The 21,176-nt window shown below is 40.7% G+C and overlaps 1 protein-coding gene across 1 annotated transcript in view; it reads right to left on the bottom strand.

Moving 5' to 3' along the window:
• The window catches only part of LOC149316583 (nicotinamide/nicotinic acid mononucleotide adenylyltransferase 2), a 93,734-nt gene that overhangs the window by 3,516 nt on the left and 69,042 nt on the right, over positions 1 to 21,176 (bottom strand). Inside the window, exons 5-9 of the mRNA XM_089515873.1 lie at positions 13,130 to 13,256; positions 9,852 to 9,932; positions 8,762 to 8,806; positions 5,816 to 5,892; positions 473 to 574 (exon numbers count right to left, since the gene is read on the bottom strand). Of these exons, the coding sequence (XP_089371999.1) occupies positions 473 to 574; positions 5,816 to 5,892; positions 8,762 to 8,806; positions 9,852 to 9,932; positions 13,130 to 13,256 (432 nt within the window). The remainder of the gene's footprint in view (positions 1 to 472; positions 575 to 5,815; positions 5,893 to 8,761; positions 8,807 to 9,851; positions 9,933 to 13,129; positions 13,257 to 21,176) is intronic.

The raw sequence follows: 21,176 nt of genomic DNA, 5'->3' as shown, positions 1-21,176 counted from the left end.
TGCTAGACATGAGAACTAGTATTTGCTGCAAATAAAGTGATGTAGTTTTAAAATAACTAGCTGCTCTCTTGTTTTTATCTTTAATTAGGTATTTTATTGTTACTGGTGACTTTATTGTTATGAGTAGAGCGGCCAGATCTCAGGCCTGGATTCTATTTTCTGCTCCTCGGGGCAAGAGCACTGCTTTGAAGAGTATGTGTTTACATATTTTTCTCATTCATTAGGCCTTGTATTTTTTTTATTTTAATGGTGTACTCTCTTCATACATTGATGCTTAATGTATTAGTGACACCACAGTAGGCTGATCCATGTAATGTCACCCTTGTAATATCACCAGGGCTCATCTCTTGTACCATCACAATGGTTGTCACCACATCTCCAATTTTGGCTCTGAATTCTCAGCGCCTGGGTTAGTCTTGACTGGGCAATGACTAAACATCCATTTATTGTTGCAATGTTACAGAGGACCTACTTTGTACTTGCGGAGTACTGAGGAGTGGCTCATGATCCTGTCTGTGTCAGCACCGTCTCGTGGTACAACAACAATGCCAAAGTCTCCAACTATCACCTCCATCTGTTACAAAACAAAAAGAACTCACTTTAGAACCAGGAAGGAATATTTAGTTTCTATTCTTTTAAGCTTGAATCAGCTTCTGATTTACTGGTGCCTAATGAAGACAAATTTCACATGCTTAATTGTACGTGGATCCTATATGCTCAGCGCAGTCATCTTTCAAAAAGTGCTTTAAAGACAGAAACATAGAATTTTAGGGCATGTTTATAGTGTATAGTATTGGCTGAGCTATTGTACTATTTCTCTAGGGTGCCCTGGGAACTACAGAACTGTCAGGGGAGCTATGGAAATCTGTTCCTAAAATCCCCTGCTTGGAAAAAGTCATGATAGTTACACTGACAAAAAAAGTGATATATGATTTATTGTAATTTACAGACAAGTTGGTTTTGACTTATGGAATCCTATAAATGAGAGACCTCTATGGGCCTAGGTCTTAAGAACGCTGCTCAGATCTTGCAAACTCAGGGGCATTGCTTCTTTTATTGACTCAATACATCATAATGTGGACTTCCTCTTTTTCTGCTGCCTTACACTGTATTAATCTCTGTATGTGTGTGTGTGTTTGTTTATGTGTGCGTGTGCGTATGCACACATACACTAATAAATATATAAAAATAAAACTTTATTTATACCCCGACTCTCTGTCAAAGACCATTCACATGGCTTACAGTTAAAACATTCATACAAAATCCCAACATCCTAGTTTCCCTCCCTCCCCTAAAATAACAATTAAACAATAGAACATTAAAACAATCCAATTAAAATAGGCAACGAGCAGTTACGGTACGGAGTATTCAATGAGGTAGTCATATTCGGTGTGAGGCTGGGTTTACTATTCAGGAAAGGCCTGCCGGAAGAGCTGTCTAGGCTGGTAATATGACGGATCTCCTCCGGCACACCGTTCCATAATCTGGGAATACACCTTGGGACCAGGAAGGAGTGAGATGCAACCAGGTAACTAACAGCACCTGCTGAAATTCCCTCTTCTGCACAACCATTAAATGTTTTCACTCTGGGAACCCTAAATACAGAGTGGCTGGACATAGTGAATTTACAACCATTTCTTGGATAGATCCTTTAATGTTCAGAATAAAACCCAGCACAGATTCTATGCCCTAGTGACACAGAAGTTACCAGCGACTGCTACTTACAGGTACTGGGAAGTGGCAGGCAAGCAATAAGATAGGAGACATTAGCCCAGACTGATGTTCTGCTGTATCCAGGGACAAAATCCTTGGGCATAGGAAGGGTGGACAGGGAAAGGGTCTGACTGGTATTTTAGCAATGGAAGTTAGTTCCTCTGCTCGACAGTCTGCATCCAAAGAATGCATCATAGAATTTCCTGCTGTAAGTCAAGCTTCGTTCCTTAAAAAAAGGAGGTGTGTGTGTTTGGGGAGGGGCAGGTATCACTTCTTTTTATCCTTCTCTCAGTTTTATCTCAGAGTATTAATCTTGTTTTTGCCTTTGCCAGAAACCATAACCAGTATTGGCTTGGCTGGGTTTTATCATTGCTTTCTTTGTATTCCAGGCATGGAACCTGAGTTGGGAGAGAGAAAAAGGAAAGTATCTGTTGGTATCTGTTGGTAATGGAGGATGTTTGCAGGCAGACCAGGAAAATTAGAAAATGGAGGCTCTGGCAGAATAAGCAAGGGTGATAGTGAACAATATTAAGATCATACATCTTTTAAAAAATATTAGCACAGGACTAGTTCTGTCACTAAGCAGGAGACAAGAGCCTAAGGCAACAGAGGCCAGGGGACAGGAACAGGAGTTTTGACAAGGGGACAGCCAACTACCAGCACAGTCTGGGGACAAGTCACCCAGTTGCAGCCAAACAATAATGTATCAGAGTTCAAAAAACAAAAACACCCAGCTACTGGTATCGGCAATGCACTGACCACTTTTCACACACACAAGAAGACAACTCACAGGTACAGTTGATACATCCAAAGTTCTGGAGGCTTTATCTTCAGTTGCAATGTGTACAATATAATACAATATTTACACACACACCGATTTTCTAACAACTTCCAATCAACTAATCCAACTGCTCCAAACCAATCCAACTAACGCACAACCACTCACGTGTGACCAGTCTCTTGGTCCACTTATATAGGTGGTTGGCTCTGGGTCATTATTCAGTGCCACACAGCTTGATGCAACCTTGCAGCAACTTTGCCTCATGCCATGTGCTCCTGACTCAGCAGTCTGTGCTTGTCACATGGGATATATGTCATCTGTCAATCAAAATATTTCTCTATTGTTAAAAGCACAATTACTCCAACATGACTCCTTGGCCATTACTTTTTCAGGTAGATCAAAGCTGTGTACCCCACATCATGTGTGTTGCTCTTACACTGCCTTGCTGATCTCAGGTGTTGTAGAAGATAATATTTCATTACTGGTATTCAACTTGCAACCCATCCAGGGTGTGTGGGTTAGGATGCACCATCTTGTCCTTCACCCCAGGGGAGCAAAGTGTAATGTACAGTATTGTCACATGCATTGCACACGTGCAGCAACAACAAACCAGGTTTGCCACCAAATATTTCAATAATGCTAGTTCATCAAGATGCTATAATAGTGTAATATATGCACTTCAAAAATTCTTTTATCACATTCACATGTTAACAGGTTCATTCACTTTAAAAAAAAAAGGCTTAACACCTTTTTAAAAGAGAACAAGTGAAGTGGCCCTTAGCATATCTAGTTTTTTTTAATCCATCCCCTTTTCTTTTTCTGAGTAATCTTAATGTTGGCGTGTTTGTTTGCTTTTAATCTCCAAACATGGAACAATTCAAGGGTCTGGAATTCATTGTATATATTTAGTGATTTTATTCAAATCAGGATACAGCTTATTGATTGCATATTATGTTGCCGACTTCACAGCATGTGTTTCTCTTTTTGGCACAACTCTGATTGCAATTCTTCTTTTCAGTCTAGAAAATGGTTAGGTTTTCATGTTGTATTTTACTGGGTGAATCTCAAATTCTGAGCCTCTAAAGCACGATGGGCAGGGTTTTGTAGCTATTATTAAACATACGTCATGCTGATTTTATTTTTTAAAAATCCTTATTTTCTGCACTGTTGTGGAAACATTTCTAACCATATTCAGTCTCACAAGGCTCTCTCTACCCACATGCTAAATTTAGGACTCACATTATGAGACTGTGTGTTCCTTAATACAGCTCTTTTGGAAGGAACCTTCAAAAATGCCCCAGGAGCAGCAGTCCTGCTGCTTCCAGGATGGTTCTGTTACTCACGTTCACAAAGCAACAGGGGTGTGGAAGGAACAAGAAGATCAAATGAGAGGAATTCTTGAAGGTGCATGGAACAGAACTGGCTATATTTAAACTGTGAGATCTTTGAGATACTGAAGATAGGGGCCTTGATTATTCTTATTTATCACAAATACAGACAGACATAAACCTAAGCTGGCATCCTGTTAGTGGCATATGCAGATGTTAAATCCATCTATGCCGGCATATGTCTTTTGTTATTGTTGTTGCAGAGACTGGAATCCCCTTCTTCCCTCCTCATGGTTAAAGCCCCCTCCCATTGACTCACCATTCAGGCACTGTACTCCCACTCTGTGTCCATGGCTGTTGGAGGGAGGGTATCGGAGAAGCAGCAGGCTATGTCCCCATTACCAAAGTCAGAATGATTATACCATCCATTGAGATGTCAGTAGATGATGCAATCATTTTGCCTCTGGCTATAGGGACATAGCCAGATGCTTCTCCAACATCACTTCCTGGCTCCCCAGTGGAGACAGGATGGCTGTGAAGAAGCTGCAGAAGCTCAACAGTAAGTCCAGGGAATGTTGACTAGCTAGCTGTAGCACAGTTCTTCACATGAAACTATTGCACTATGCTGTGCCATACAGCATCTCAGCCTTTGATGGAAAAGGCTCCCACAATGTCTTACAAAGATCAGCAATAACTTATTCCCTGGCCCAGGCTTACAAAGCAAAAGGTACAACACAAAAAGAAAAGGGTCTGAGAGGGAATGGAGGGGGAGGGGGGAGCCTGGTTTTGTTTCTTTATATTCAGCAATGCACACTGTTCAAATAACTATCACATGCCTTGGATTGCTTTTTCTTTAGGGCAGGAATAGGAATTATGCAGTCCTCTGGAATGTGGAGCAGCTCTAGCCAACATGGCCAATACTGAGGAAATCAAGGAGTCGCAGTACAACAGTGTCTGGAGGGACACACAATTCCCACCATTGGTTTGAAGGGACACACTATTCCCACAAGTCCTGCTAACCAAGAAGAAAGCCCTCAGAATGTGCAAAAAGGAGTGAAAACACTCTCAACCATGTCAAATACAGTGGGACCTTGTTATTTGCTGGGGTTTGGTTCAGTGGATCAGTGGATTTCTGATGTCTGAGGAAAGGCTGTTCTGAAGAGCAAGTAATAAGAGCAAGCGATAAAAGCTTTCTTCCAGGATCTTGTTTGATTGACATTTCACATAGGTTTTAAAACAGCAGTACAGAAATGCTTCAAAAGAATTAAAATCAAAATATATGATGAATGCACCAAAAGGTTTCATCTACTGATCTTTATCTAATAACCCCAGTGGACAGTATTACTGCTACTACTATTAACTTTATTTATACCCCACCCTTTCCCCAAAACTCAACATATCTTGAGATAATAATATGGGAGAAGGTGCTTCCTCAGGTAAAATTGGTCCCAAGTTTGTGTACAGTTTTATGTGCTCATAACAAAACCTTTAATCTTGTTCAGTATCATTTTGATAGCCAGTGAAGTTCATCCAACAGCTTCTGGCGATATACTTATTGTGGTAGATCACTCCAACAAGTATTCTGTCTGAGCTGTTGAACTAACCTCAATGACATCTGGGAATATCCCACAAGAGTGGGATTGTTTTCAGACGTTGTTTGAAAACAATCCCACTCTTTCAGGATATTCCCCGGTTTAAATGCTGGTTATCAATGGGATTTTAGCACTTCCCTCCCATGTGATAAACTCCTTTGTTAGATTTGGAAATGAAGGCTTTACACAAATAGAAGTGGAGGCTAGAAGTGGACAGACCACTCACTGGTTTCACTGAGGCATTTAAAACTAAAAAGAGACTCCTTGGTGAGAACATTATGCTGAATCAGTAGCAGGGATGTGAGAAAATGGAGTGAGTGAATCATCAGGAAGCATGGAAGAGAGGAAGAGAGCAACAAACAACAGACCACAGCTTTGTCCATCTCCTTGCAACTACTCACATCTGCTTCATTCCATAGGCCTGGGATACAGAAGGATTCCAGCAAGTCACTGCCACACAGCAGCAAGATTCGGAGCTCTACAGAAAAAGATAGATATTCAGATATAATAGACATGGTTCCCTAAATAATAGCCCTATACAAATCTCTTCCCCAAGACCCCAAAACCTGAGGGTGAGGGAGAGAGAAAGAAATTTTGACAGAGAGATTTTGACAGAGCTGTTTTTCAGATTCTGTTTACAGGCCTGGCTGCCTCTCAAAAGCATCTCCAATCTGTGTGCCGATGCATGAATGTCCTGCATGATTGCGCTGTTACTGTAAGTGGCTTCTGGACTGATTTATAAACTGCTTCTGGAGTGCTGCAGCAATTCACAAATGGGCTGAGTAAGCTGATTGTGTGCCCTGCTTGCTGCTGGCAGGATGTCTGTTAATGTTAATGTCTGTCAGGAAAGGATGTGTTTATGCACTCATAATGGTAACTTCCAGGAGTCACTCCAGTTCTGAAAAAACAAAATGTATGAAAAGTTCTTTTTTTAAAAAAAAATATCTCATAACAGCTTCAAGAAAGTATGATTTTCCTAAAACATTCTCAGATTCAAAGTGATATGAGAAGATAGGTAAAGTGCAGTTCCTCAGGACAGTAGACTGTGCCCATTTTAAAATTCCAGGCAGAAAATCCCCTCCAAATCCCCCAAAGACAACATAGCATAATGGCATAATTTGCCCTTCACAACCCCCCTCCCCACAAAACCAGTCAAAATCAGTGAAAAATAAACTGGAAGTTACTTCTGATTACTTACAGGTTGCTCAGGATGCACTGGTGCAGCCCACTAGCTAGGCTAGGGCAAAATTGGGTATTTGCTCATTCCTGTGATATAGCAGGTAGGAATTCTCCTACAGTCTTTTGAAACCATTTTCTGGTAATATTAAATCAGGGTGAGGAATATGTGGCTTTCCGGGTGCTACTGGTCTTAGTTCCCATTATTCAGTATAGCCAGTGATGAGGATTGCTGGGAGATGCAATGCAACAAGACTCAAAGGGATGCATGTTCTTCATCCCCCTTTTGAAATCACTGTGGTCTACTCGCTGGATTGCATGTGTTTTTCTATGTGTGTGAACTCATGTGTCATAGCAGGACTTCTCAACAAAAATATGCAAAGATTTAAGTGTTTAGAACTGTAACTCCAACCTACAAAGGCCACAAGGAAGTAAGTTGGTTCTCAACTATAAACTCTAATGGGAATGTCCTGGTACTCCCTATTTTTGCCACAGAGCCTCTTGTACTGAATAATGTTTTTAGCTGACTAGGTGAGATCAGCATAATTCTGTTTCAGTCTGTCCCCAGGTCCTTAAAGGCATGACTGTGAAAAACTTTTTGAGTAATCAGAAGTATGTCTTGAGCATTCAACCTTGCAGTGCTTGATAGGGAAATGAAATGCAAGGGCAACTCTCTCAGTTGCTAATTTGGTTCCAAAGAGGAAGCAGGAAGATTTATGTCTCCTATCAAATGGTATCTCCATCATTATCACTTTATGAATGCATTGGGGTGGGAGAGCCAACACAGTACAGTAGTTAGGGCATCGGACTAGGACTCCAGAAGATCAAGAGCCAAATACCCACTTGGCCATGGAAAACCACTAGGTGACCTTGGGCAAATCACTCTTTCTCAGCCTCAGAGGAAAGCAGGCTTTGGCCTGTTACAGACTGCCAAAATAAAGCTGCTTCAGGTTTCTTTGGAAGTATGCAATTTAAATGATGCGTGGGTCCTAAGAGTCCGGAGGTTGCGCCAAAGCCACACTCCATTCCTAATTACCGGAGTGCAGCTTTGGTGCAGCTTCCGGATTCTTAGGATGCATGCATAATTTAAATAGCATACCTCCAAAGAGACCCAAAGCAGCTTTATTTTGGCAGTCTGTAACAGGCCTTTGAGAATTAAATGTTTATTTTACAAATAATAAGTAGAAGTACACATAAATTCTGAGTAGTTAAGAGGAAAGTGAATTTTATTATATTAATTCCAATGATGAGAGAGCAGGGGAAAGTGTGTATTAATGTAAATATGTCTTAAAGAATAATTTTTAAAGATATGGAGGAAAAACAAGGAAAGCCACAGCAAATCGGATCCTGTCAAGAAAACCCCATGATATGGCTTTCAGGTCACCATACGTCAGAAATGACTTGAAGGCATGCAGCATCAGCACTGCCTTGGGGTGGTTTTACAACAATGATCAATAGCTATTGTGATTTTATACATAATGGACTGGATCCATTATGTATAAAGTATTCTTATGAACCTACCCAACCTGCCAAGTTTCCTGGGTGACAATCTCACTTATAGAATATAAAAAAAGGTTTTCTTCTTATGCTCTAATCAGATGTGAATTCTCTCTCATGTATACAGCTGCCAATGTGAAAACTAGAGATGACTCCTGTCCCTCTAATGGTTGTGTACAGGATGGAATTTCAGCAAGTATTGCTTGTTGTCTCGGTTTCATGACAAGCAACACCTGCTGAAATTTCTTCTCCTGCACAACCATTAGAGGGGCAGGAGATGCCTCCAGTTTTTAATCTAGCAACCCTACTTGTGTGTGTGTAAGAGATGGCTGGTTTGATCCAATTTGACTATGCATTACCTATTGCATATGTTTTCCTTAATGTGGCTAAGAGTGGAGCCACATTAAGGAAAGGTGGAGAGTGGGGTAGGATTAGTTTCCTTCCCCTATCTAAATTCCATCTCCCCATAGTCATCTCCTGTACAAGATGCAGATGATAGGGGTCTTGTCATTGAACTTCCATATCACATATAGTTTCATCTCCTAGTGTTCTTGTCACTTTGGTTCCCTGAGACTTACAGTGTTTGTACAAATGAAGCAGTAACCTTTCCTTCCCCCATTTGGCAAATATGCCCACTTTTTGACTTTGATCCACTGATGATCATCTTGACTTACCAATTTCTTCATATCTCATCACTGTCCCCAAATTTGCATTCTCATCTGGGAGGAGAAAAAAAAAAGAACAAGCTGGAATTTAGATTTCATAAAACCAGTGACAGCACTGTCCATTAGTTTAGTGTTATAATACTGGGCTTGGTGTTTAAGCTATCTAATGTGTGGGACTAGCAACTTTTTTCCTTCCAACATGCCAAGGACAGGTACCATATTTGTGTCCATTGGCTACAATTATTTCTTTCTTTTCTGGAAACAATCCAGGGACCAGCAGCTAATGATTTGTGAACTGGGACTGGTCCATGGACCACATGTCAAGTAGCATACTCTAGGTAATAATAATAACAAGAGCTAAGCTACACACGGCAACAAATCTGTTGACAACTAATGTGGTGGTGTAGCAGTTTCAATGCTATACTAAGAATTAGGAGATCCAGGATCTAGCTTGACTGGCAAATGAAACTCAGTGAATGGGCTTGGGACAGTCACTTTTTCCCAGCATGAACTAGGGTTCTTGTGAGGATAAACTGGAGTAGAGAGCCATGTATGCCAATTTGAGTTCGTTGGAGGAAAGATGGAATAGCAATTTAACTAATAAACAGCCATAAATAAATAGCTGAACAGGGCATGAATAAGATGCTGAAAAATGTGCACAGGAGGGTGGCAGAATTGTACACTGAATTCTCCCCTCACCTCCTCCTTCTCTTCAATAACAATCTCCCGGCAGCCATTTTTCTTCATTGTTCTCTAAATAGGAAAATAAGCTTGGAAAGAACATGGGAGAGCAGAGAGATTGCAGGGGCAAAGCACAAAGCAAGGAAAAGGTTTGGCACCGCTTTTCTCTTTTCCAGCTTCTGTTAATTTCAACAAGGCTTGGGAAGGAGAATCGCCTGATGAGTGTTTGTCTCCAGCCTTCTGGCACTAATAGTACCAACTACCAATCTGTTATGGTAGTCACCACGTTATTCTGTTAAAATTCCAATTTTTAGCCTCGTGTGATAAAGCCCCAAGACAATTTCAAGAGAATGAATAGTTCCAAGTCACAGGTTATGACTCTGAACTGGTAGTGATCGGTTACATCCCTTTAACATACCCACAAAGGTGAAACGCTCCATCGGCGGGCGAACACAGCAAATCCTGCTCAAGCTCTCACCCACTTTCCCCAAGAGCTTCACTTAAAAAAACAAGCAAACAGAGAAGGGAGAAAAATCAATGGCCAGGATACAATGGAAGCCGTCTTGTGCTTAAAATAAAACAGTATTTTGCAATGATTATCACACGTGTAAAAATAACATTTTTAAAATAAAAAAATTGAGGTTCCCTGACAAATCTGTTATTAGTATTCTGGTGAGATTGGTGGTGGTATTTCTCATCACAGATTTCTTTCCTTGAAGTGCATCCAAAAGTTAAAAAATATCACCACATTTAGATGTATATCACCAGAATTGCAAGCTTCACTCTGAGATTTAGCATGGGTAACTGTACAAATATACAGCCCAATCCTAACCATGTTTGACTGGAAGACAGTTACAGTAATTTCATCCACAGTTACATGTACGTAAGTGTCTAGATTGGGAGAAGTAATAATACCAGTTTATTCTGCTTTGGTCAAGCTTCACCTGTAAATCTGGGTTCTGGGGATGTCAGTTCAAGAAGACTATCAACCAGGTTGAACATGTCTAGAAAAGGGCAACCTAGATAATAAAGGGTTTGAAAACCAGAGGTTAGGACATAAACCACTGATTCCAGTTGGAAGAAGATTCCTTCTAAACATTCAGAAGAACTTCCTGACAGTAATAGCTGTTTGATAGTGAAATAAATTGCCTGAGAGGGTGATGGCCTTTCCTTAATTTTTGTTAAAAACACAGGTTGAATGGCCATTTATCAGGGTGCTTTAGTTGTGTATTCCTGTATGGCTCTTGTTGCTCCTTCCAGCTCTATGGTTCTATGATTTGATGTAGCAACTAGACGATAAATCTAAGGTGGACACTACCAGTTACATACAAATGTTGCCTGTCAACCTATGGTGAGTCCATCTATTGGATAGGGCAGTGATGGTGAACCTTTTAGAGACCGAGTGCCCAAACTGCACCCCCAAAACCCACTTATTTATTGCAAAGTGCCATGTCCCTCTGGCTTTCTAATAACAAACTCTGGCAAACTCTATGCTGGGGTGACGGCACATGTGCCCACAGGGAGGGCTCTGAGTGCCACCTCTGGCACACGTGCCATAAGTTCGCCATCACTGGGATAGGGTATTCTTAAGTGAGGAATACTCAGAGGTGGGTTTGCCAGTTGCTTCCTCTGAAATATAGGCTACATCACCTGGTATTCAATACATAGCACCAGATCCTAGCATTACTCCCCCGCCCCTTTTACATTAAAAGTAGTTTTGGGAAATTAAGATTTTATGTGTGGGAGTGTGCATGTGCTTAACTCTTTTTCTGCCAACATTTTTCTTAAATGAAACTGTTTTCAGATGTTCCTCCTCTTTAACATTCTAGGTTTGTGTGTATATATGGCAAACTATGTACTGCCTTTGGAACCCTGTGAGGAAGAAAGCAGCAGGGTGGTGGTGTTGGTTTTGAAGGACGGAAAAAATCAGTGGGAAAGATGTAAGCATCCTTGTCCCTTTGTCACTCTTTTCAACCTCATGCCTGCTCTTCAGATGTTGTTTTTATTTTATTTTATTTAAAAAAAAGCAGTGCTGGGACTTCCTGACATACAGTTTATCCCACAGATTGATCCTATCCATATTTCCTCAGTAATACATTCAACCTCCCAATAAAGCATACATAGAACTAGAGCATTTGTTTATTCCCCACAAACATCATCTGGAGCCTATTTAATCTTAAAGATCCCCATCCAGTTGTACTGGCCAGCAATTACTCTTGATTACCCACAGATACATCCAGGCATTTTTATGGGCCCAACTAAAGGTTTGAGTGCACATGAAAGTGAAATATCTGTGCTAACAGTCCATGTGAAAATCTGTTTCCTCAATGTGTCTCTTTCCTCATGTTTAGGAAGTGAGCATTCAGTGGGTAAGTGCAAGGCATTAACAAAAATAAATAAATAAATAACGCTGATTTCAGAAAATTGCCTAAATGGAACAGCCTGTTCCACAACCGGAGTATATTTCTGCCAGAAAATATAAACTTCTGTTATTTTATAAGGTGTAGTAACTACAATCCAAGAGTATTATTAGCCACTTACAGGCAAACAAACAAGGGAATGTGGGTGTAGATTTATTTATTTATTTATTTATTTATTTATTGCATTGATTCCACTTATTATTATACTCAATGACATGCTTGGAAAAGTAACTAAAATATTGTATAAATAAAGCTCTCATTCAACTGCAGTTTCGCCTGTGAATTTTAGATGCTGGGGCAGTAGTACTAGAAACAAAAGACAGGGATAGATGCACTCTTGCTCTGATTCTGCAGCACACTAATGATTTCAAGAGAAAGCATGGCTAGTGAATGACAGTTTTAAAAAGAGCCCTACCCTCTCCTCTTCTCTTCCAATCTTGCTTCTCACCCATCTGTCCATTTCCTGATTTTCAAAATGCTCACTCTTTTCATATTCCAGTTGTTTGGACTTGAAACCATAGCCTTACCTGAACTTGTTCTAGCTACCCACACAATGCACACTTTTCTTAATTCTTGCCTTGTAGAGATTCACCAACAAACCAACACACAACTTAACATGTAAATCACTTCCTCTCAACCAAGGGTCACACAGTATATATACCCCACACACCTCCATGCCATCATTCTCTGAAGATGCTAGCCACAGATGAAAGTAAAACATCAGGAATAAACTCTTCTAGAACACAGCCACATAGCCTGAAAAACCCACAAATAAATTATTCTCTCTGAACCTTCAAATCAAAGTCAAGGGAGAAGGCAGTAAATCATTAAAATCATTTTCTTCTGATGCTCTGTGTGCCATACAAAAGTGGATCACAGGACCAGGAAAGTGGGGAAGACCACTGATGCCTCAAGTCAATACGCCATTCAGAGAAGGACTGAGAAGAGGGATTGTTAGGCTACAAGCTGAAACCTTTATTGAGCAGGTATGGCCTTAGATATTTTGCTGCTTGAGACAAAACAACAAATGGTTCTCCCACTATGTCATGGGAAACGTAGTAACCCAAGCGAGCCATAACTACAATAACAATCACCCAAATGGCATGTTGCCTTTTCAACCAAGTTCAGCCCAATGGAACAGCCAACATGGGACTGTCCCATTTACATCCCCCTCCCCATCTATAGTTGCTCCTTGAAGATCTGCAGTCCTGGAGGCTTCCATAGCCTCCTCCGGGGATGCCTGGAGATCGCTTTGTTGCTTTCTATGGTGACCTACCTGCAGTGGGCTTGTTTGAGAGGTTGCTGTTCTGATAGATAGGCTGTGGGGTCTCATTCTGCGGCTGTCCAATCACTGGGGTCAGGGAAGGTGTGTTCACATTGGAGAGGATGCAGCCAGTAACCCGCTAGGAGAAATAGTAATTGTCAGTTGGTATTTATAGCATTCATGACCACTGGAGAAAAAATTAAGTATGTTCATTAGGATTTCATCATTCAAACTTCTTCCATTATTTTCAGAAACATATCCAGGTATATCTCAGCTTTGACAAGTTCCTGCCTATTACCACCTAGGTTCACCGCCTTCTGCCACCCAAAAGTAGAAGGACACAAACGCCCCCATATTTGACTAAAAACAATTGGGTTTTGGGGTAATGATAAAAATAATGGGTAGAATGCAGTCTGCTCCAATGAAAGATCCATAGGCAAAGCAAGGTTGGGGTGCAGTGAACAAGGAGAGGCTCTGGATATCCGGATCTGCTGACAACTTTTGCATGTGGTGAGAGAGGGAAGAGGAAGAAAGGAGACAGCAACTTTCAGTAGACAACCTAGTCCTGGGTTTCTGAAAATTATCTGAAAAAGATGCTTAAGCTCTTAAGCAAAACACATATTCAGAATCACTTAGCACCCTTCTATGACACCTCTACTATTGATGAACAATAAGTATGCAGAATTGCTTTACCTTAAAGCCCTTCATGACTGAGGAGCCAAATACAAATACTAATATCCTTCCTGTGTGCCAGGTTTGGCAGAGGGCGATTTTGACTGAGTATCATCACCAAGAGAAGCATATTTTACATTTACAAAGGACTGGGCCCTCTCTTGGGTGTGTCCCAGTTCCAGAACACCCCTCCAAAGATGGTCTAAAGGACACTGACTTTATATTCTTTTTGGTGTCAGGTCAAGATGTTTTTATGTGCCCAGGTATTTTAAATGCATATGGTACAAATAGTTTCCTGGGAAAGTGATGCCTCTCAGTTTCATTGTACTGTTTGATAGAGGTTTTTAAAAGAATATGCTTGGCTTTTACAAAAAGTCATACACCACTCTAAATCCTTTCTTGAATGGGGGGCTGATTCAGGATTTTTAACATAATTAAAGAGATAGAAGGAGAAGAAAAATTAAAGGTGGTAATGACCGATATTGCTCAGGACTGATGTCAACCCAATCCCTGTTGCAAAAAATTCTTGTCAGTCTAAGGAATATACTTAGATATACAGCTGGCCCTCCACATTTGCATCTTTGACTTTTGCGTTTTTGATTAAAATGTTCTCTCTAGGAATGTCTATGTTGTCCAGCATGACTCTATTGTCAACTTCTGCCAAAAGTCACACTGGAGAACCTAGAGATTCCTAGAGAGAACATTTTCCTAAGTATCCGTAGGTCCTCCAGTGCATTTTCATTGTCAACCTCTGGCAGACCTTGACCACAGAATTGCCCTGGAGGATCTAGCAATTCCTAGACAAGTATTCTCTCAGGTAAAAAAAAAAGTGGGGTTTTTTATTTGTGGTTTTCCCACTTTCACAGGGTCTCCACTGTACATTTTGAGGTAAAGGGCACAATCTTTTTTCTTAGCCACTAGAGGGTGCTCAATTCTTTCTTTAAAAAAGGAAGGTGCAATGCAATCCCATTGTGTGCACAAAGAGGGGTACACAAAACTGTTACTGAAAGCACGCCCCCACAATATTCACACTGAGTCAGTGTGCAAGAGTCCAGAATCATGTGGCTTTATTACAGTGTTACCCAGTCTTAGGACTACACTGCAGCTCTCTAAGCATCCTGCCCATTAGTGTCATCTAATTGAAATATAGCAGGCCCTTGGTAACTGCTGGGGTTTGTTTCCAGGACCTCCCTGTGGATACCGAAATCCATGGGTGCTCAAATCTCATTAAATACATTGACATAATAAAATTGTGTTCCTTGTATAAAGTGGCAAAATCAAAGCTTGCTTTTGGGAACACACACACACACACACATATATATATTTCAAACAGTGGATGGTTGAATCTGTGGATAAGGAATTTGTGGGTACTGAGGGCCAACTGTATTGTTATATTGGACTAGTCCATACAAAGATTCAAGCTGTTTCAGTAGTCCTTCATGATGACAGTTAAATGGGTATTAAAGGATCATACGTAGGGTTGTCAGGTGAAATAGAGAGTAGTTTAATGGTTGCCTTTGTTGTTATCCATCCTCAAGTTGATATTGACCCACGACAACCCATGACTGCTCTTAATTCTTAGTCTCCCCCCTTTTTAGGGTGTTAGATTGTAATCTTTTAATTGTAACTTCTTAACTGTAATCTTGTAACTTGCTATGCTGTATTTGTTTTATTATTTCATTGTTTATTGGCATTTGCTTCATTATTTTTTGAATGAGGGGTTAGAAATGGGGATTTCCTTTTGATAATTATTGATTTGAATGTTATCCTTTGTTGTTACTGAATTGTTATGAAATTATAATTATTATTATTTACTATGTATTGCTATGTTATATTGTTTTATTAGTTTCATGTTTATTGTTATTGCTTTGTATTATCCCCACTGTTGTAAGCCGTCCCGATTCTCAGTGATTGGGCAGGATATATATAAATAAATCATATTATTAGCTTTTTGATTCCTTGCTCATACTAATGGGACATCAGCATATATTCCCTATTGGAATCAGTTTCAGTATTTTGGGACATTTGCTACTCGGTTCCTTCATCCACTCCTGTCTCCACTCTCACCAGACACCTCAATGGGAGGAAAAGGTGCTCAGACTTATTTGCTTGAGCACAGAGCATGAGAACCAAAGTAAGACCCCAAAGTAGAGCCTTTGTTGTTATGATTAAATGAAGTTGTATGGCTGGCCTGTATATTGGGGTGTGTGTGTGTGTGTGATTGGATGGAGGGCTGAAGCCAGGCGTGTTTTGACTGTTCTTGTGTACCTGATGAAGAAGTAGCAACCTCTGTCCCCAGAGTAAGGCTGCTCTTTCTTTGCCAAGTGTTCAAGAGAAGTCACAACATGCCTGAGCACACTCCTGTGTCCAAACAATGGTCAGAAGGCAGGGACATGCCTGACACAGCTGCCCCAACTGCTTGCTCATTGGGAGTGATGACTGCACAGGGCGGTACAATATACCACCTTATGCAACACCATCCAAAGTATATGACATCACTGAGAGTTACAGTGGATCCAGGCATAAAGAGTTGTTTTTCCTTAGTATTAATAGCTGCCAGAGAAGTGACAGTTAAATGGAGGGGGATTTTTATTTCTTTGATTTATATACCTTTTAACCAGGGAAGCTTGCAAATGCTTTCCTTTCCTACTATCAAAAATCCTCCCCTCTGGCTACTGTTCACCCTGGGAATTCCCACTGATGTGTATGAAAGCTTCCCACTTCCCTCTGCAAAGAGCAGTCACAATAATATGTTGAGACCCCTACTGAGGAAGAAAAAGGTTAAACACACACACCCTTGGGTGCCACAGTTTTGGTGAAAAATACCTTTTTAAAGTGTCAGTTCTCAAGCAAGAAACACTTCACTGAGAGCTACTGTAGTTAAGTGACTGAACACCATTTAGGTGGTCCCTAGTCCTCCACCCTTCCATGAATTCAACAGGTTGCCTTACTGCAATTCATGGTCGGCCCTCTAATCCCATCTGCAATATGTGTACAGCAGTGCTGGCCTGTTGTCTGCATCTTTTAAAGACATTACTGAGATACGTATGAATGAGATACAGTATTCTGTAGTGGTTAGATTGTTCAATATGGAAGATCTGGTAGCTCCTGCTTCTGGTCCCCACAGAACCATGAAATTCACTAGCTGACATTGGATCAGTCATTCTGTCTCAGCCATAATTAACTCACACAATTGTTGTGAGACTAAAGTAGGGAGAAGAAGAAGAGTCAGGTGGATCATCTTGAGCTCACTGGAGTAAGGGTGGGGTACAGATAAGGAGGCAGATAAACAAAACAGAGGATGAGGATGATTGTCCCCACCATCTGGGCTATATAGTATTTGCTGTGTAGAGCCAGTGTGGCGTAATGGTTTGAGTACTGGATTACAACTCTAGAGACCAGGGTTTGATTCCTAGCTCAGCTATGAAACCCACTGGGTGACCTTGGGCAGGTCACATGCTCTCAGCTTCAAGGAAAGGCAATGGCAAAACCTCCTCTGAACAAATCTTGTGTCACCATAGGTCGGAAATTATTTGAAGGCACACAACACACACACAGCTTTAGAAACAATTCTGGTGAAAGTCTCAAGAACCTTTAATTTGGAAAGTCAATTCTCTCACAGAGGCATTTTTAAAGAACTGGTAAGATGGAAGCACTACTAAAATAATCTAGGGATGTAAATCCTTGATTAGTTCATTCTCATGTACAAGAATGAATAATTGCTGTAGGTTCTTCCTCACTTCAGGTGAAAACAAATATTTCTTTGCAGTATTTTTTCCTGTACTTGAACGTCCTGAAGTGCTGTAGGAAAATTAGTGTGCAAAGAAAAACATGTGGCATATTTTGCACAAAACACATTTTTCCTATGAAGGAAACAGTCATTTTCTGCACAAGAAACCTGTTTCTTTGCATAGAAAACCTCTTTCTTTCTTTCTTTCTTTTTTTTGGTCCCCAACGATGTGATTTCCTCCAAACAATAATTCTTCTGCAATGCTTCAAGGTGTTCAAATACTGGGAGAAAACAGCATGAAAGTCTCACTGCTCTAAAATGCATCTCAACAATGTCTCCTGATTATCAGTAAACAAATCATTGTGAATAATTGACCCAGAAGCCAATAACTGTACATATCATTTCCTTCCCTATCAAATGCAATGAAGAGAGGAGAAACGTATAGGGCTTTACATTGTTTGGCTGTATGATGTCAGGGAACTAGGTGAGGGTTCCTATAGGTTTAATACTTGTGTGAGAAAGGAATTTTAGCCAAAGTAGCATGTCATATTATATATGCTATATGGAAGGTATTAGAGGCCTATCCACTTTTACATGTGGTCACTCCATAAGGCAAAGGCTAAACCTTAATGCACATCATTAAAGCCAAGCCCTCCCTCCAGTCCATCTGCCTTGGTCCAGGCCTCGGAGGTAGAGAGGAATTGCTGGACCTCTTACCCTTTCCCTCCATCACTCCCTTCTCCTTCTATGTCATGTCTTTTTAGATTGTAAGCCCGAGGGCAGGGAATCGTCTAACTAAAAAGATTGTATGTACAGCGCTGTGTAAATTTACAGCACTTCATAAATAAAGGTTAATAATAATAAATAATAATATCAGGAGGAGTGCACTGTGGCAAGGCGAGCTTACCATGGAGGCAAATTAGGTAACTACCTTTGGTGCCAAAATGCCAGTTGCTGTGCCTACTTTGGGATTAACCTATTGCTATATAGAGAGTACTTGTAATTTTTCCAGTCCTCAATGAAAAAGGGTGTCTCTGTACATTGAGCTACTCTGTCAATAAAATTACCGAATGCTGAAACAGAATCATAGAGTTGGAAGAGACCACAAGGACCATCCAGTCCAACCCCCTGCCATGCAGGAAATCTCAGTCAAAGCATCCCAGACAGATGGCCATCCAGCCTCTGTTTAAAGACCTCCAAGGCATTTCTGAATCTTTCTGTGAAAAATCTTTGCACAAAAGACTAGCTCCTACCACTATACATGTTGGCTTTTGCGCAAATGAATTTCAGAAAAAATTGCAAATGTCCATTTAAAAATTAGCAAAAATTCTCTTAAATCTCAGCCAGCAGACATTCTTGACGGTAAGAACAAAAATAGTGAAGACTTGCATCTTTACTGCTGTCGCAACCAATAGGACTTTAATGTATAACAGTGGTAGCATCAGGAATATTTAATCTTGAATGATAAATGCAAAGAACAATAGCTCTTAAGTATTTATAATTAAAAATGAAAAGATGATCATAATCAACTCTGGGGAGTTCATCAGACAAGGGGAATTGAAAGTATAATCCAATGGCAATCTGAACGCAATCATGTGGTTTCATGTTATTGCGTGATAGACTGCCACATGCAAATTCAGGCAATGGCATGCTATTTTTGGGCAATGGGGAGCCAGTTGAAATGCAATCTGTATTCACGCAATTGCGTGAAACTAGCGACTTTAAGTGAATGCATTTTGGCCCCACTTTCTTTTCATTTGAATTTAAGAGAAATTCCTCCCGTTTGATAAACTCCTGGGTCAGTTAAGTTGCCATCCTGTGCACATTTATCTGGGAGGTTGCTGAGAAACAATGACAATTTACTTCTGATTAAACATGCATAGGATTGCAGTATGAATGTGCTGTTTCTATGCATGTTTACTGCCATTGCTACGATACTCCACACACTGGCAGAAATTTAAACTCTGTGAGCTTTGGAAAAGGAAGAAATACCGCCTTTTTCTTGTAACATGTTGATTTCCTCAAAGCAACCTAAATTGGCATGCTAATCAATTCATCTGCTGTTAGTTCACTGCAATGCAGACATTTCTAAATTGTTCCTTTGTGAATGCTTTCAACCTTATAATTTAAACCTTTTAAATTAGAAATGCCTTCAGTAACTAGCTGGTAGTCTGGGTTTTTTAACCAATAAGGCCAAAAACTTCTAGCAAAAGAAAACCATGCCAAAAGATTGCACTATAGGACTTGTTAACATGCATTTTCACAGTAAAAAGATTGAGGTTACCACCACCAACACCCTGCCACCAACACCAGTCCACCGTAATAACCCTGAACTTTGATATTGGGCTTTCAAATATTCCAAATGTTTCACATGTGTTGTTGTTGTTGCCTGCTTTCAAGTCATTTCCACCTTATGGCAATCTTAAAGTGAAACTATCATGGGGTTTTCTTGGCAGGGGTTTTTCAGAGCCTTCCTTTGAGGCTGAGAGAGTGTGACTTGCCCAAGGTCAACCAATAGGTTTCAATGGCCAAGCGGGCATTCAAACCCTGTCTCCCAGAGTTCTAGTCCAACACTCAAAACACTGCACCATGCTGGCTCAGTGTTCACATACATTATCTAAATGTAATTCTGACAGTAATTCTTACAACAATTCCGGATCCCGCCGCGTAAGGCGAATTCCACCTATGCTCGAGCCCCATTGGAAACAATGAGGCTCGTGCGCGGCAGCGCGGCGGCGCATGCGCCCATTCAATTGAATGGGACGCGCCACCCCTTCCTCCCCGTGCGCGCCCTGCGGCTTGAGCGCGTATGCTCAAGGCCGCGTATGGCGCGGGCGCGCTGTAAAATATATCGGTGGTGTTATTTCAGTTTCATCAGTGTCTTACAATCTATGCTATTCCAGAGTGCCACAAAATAATGTCATCCCAAGATATAATAATAATAATAATAATAATAATACAGTTTATTTATAGACCGCTTTTCCAAAATAGATCAAAGCGGTGTACAACAGAACAAAACAAATCAATTCAAAATAAAACATAACATATTACAATCATAATCAGATGATAAAACTACTAAAATTACAATTAAAAATTATTAAAACCATACAACCATTAAAACCCAATAAAAACTAGCTGGATAAAACAATATGCATATCGAGGGAAAACAATATCAGGATACATGGGGGAATGATGGTGAAAAAGAAAAGTCTTGAGTTTTTTTCTAAAAAGGTCTAGGGAGGTGACGGAATGGAGCTCGTCAGGGAGGGTGTTCCAAATCTGCGGGGTTGAGATGGAGAATGCCCTTTGTGAGGTCGATGTATATCTCGTCTTCAAGACCCTCAACAAATGCTTCCTGACCGACCTGAGAATGCGGGGTGGATTGTATGGGGAGAGGCAGTCCTCCAAGTACCCTGGGCCCAAGCCATTTAGGGCTTTATAGGTAATAACCAACACCTTGTATTGTGCGCGGAAGCGAATGGGCAGCCAGTGTAGATCTTGCAGAATAGGTGTTATATGGTTAGCCCTGGAACATCCAGTGACCAGCCTTGCTGCCATATTCTGTACTAATTGAAGCTTCCAGGTTTGGTACAAGGGTTGCTCCATGTAGAAAGCATTACAGAAATCCAATCGAGAGGTTACCAGAGCATGTACCAC

This window comes from Sceloporus occidentalis, unplaced genomic scaffold (assembly GCF_023333645.1).
Source record: "Sceloporus occidentalis isolate IW3139 unplaced genomic scaffold, rSceOcc1.0.p SCAF_3, whole genome shotgun sequence".
Taxonomy (NCBI): domain Eukaryota; kingdom Metazoa; phylum Chordata; class Lepidosauria; order Squamata; family Phrynosomatidae; genus Sceloporus; species Sceloporus occidentalis.
Note: the sequence above shows the minus strand (reverse complement) of the source record. Positions and strands in the feature narration are given on the sequence as shown.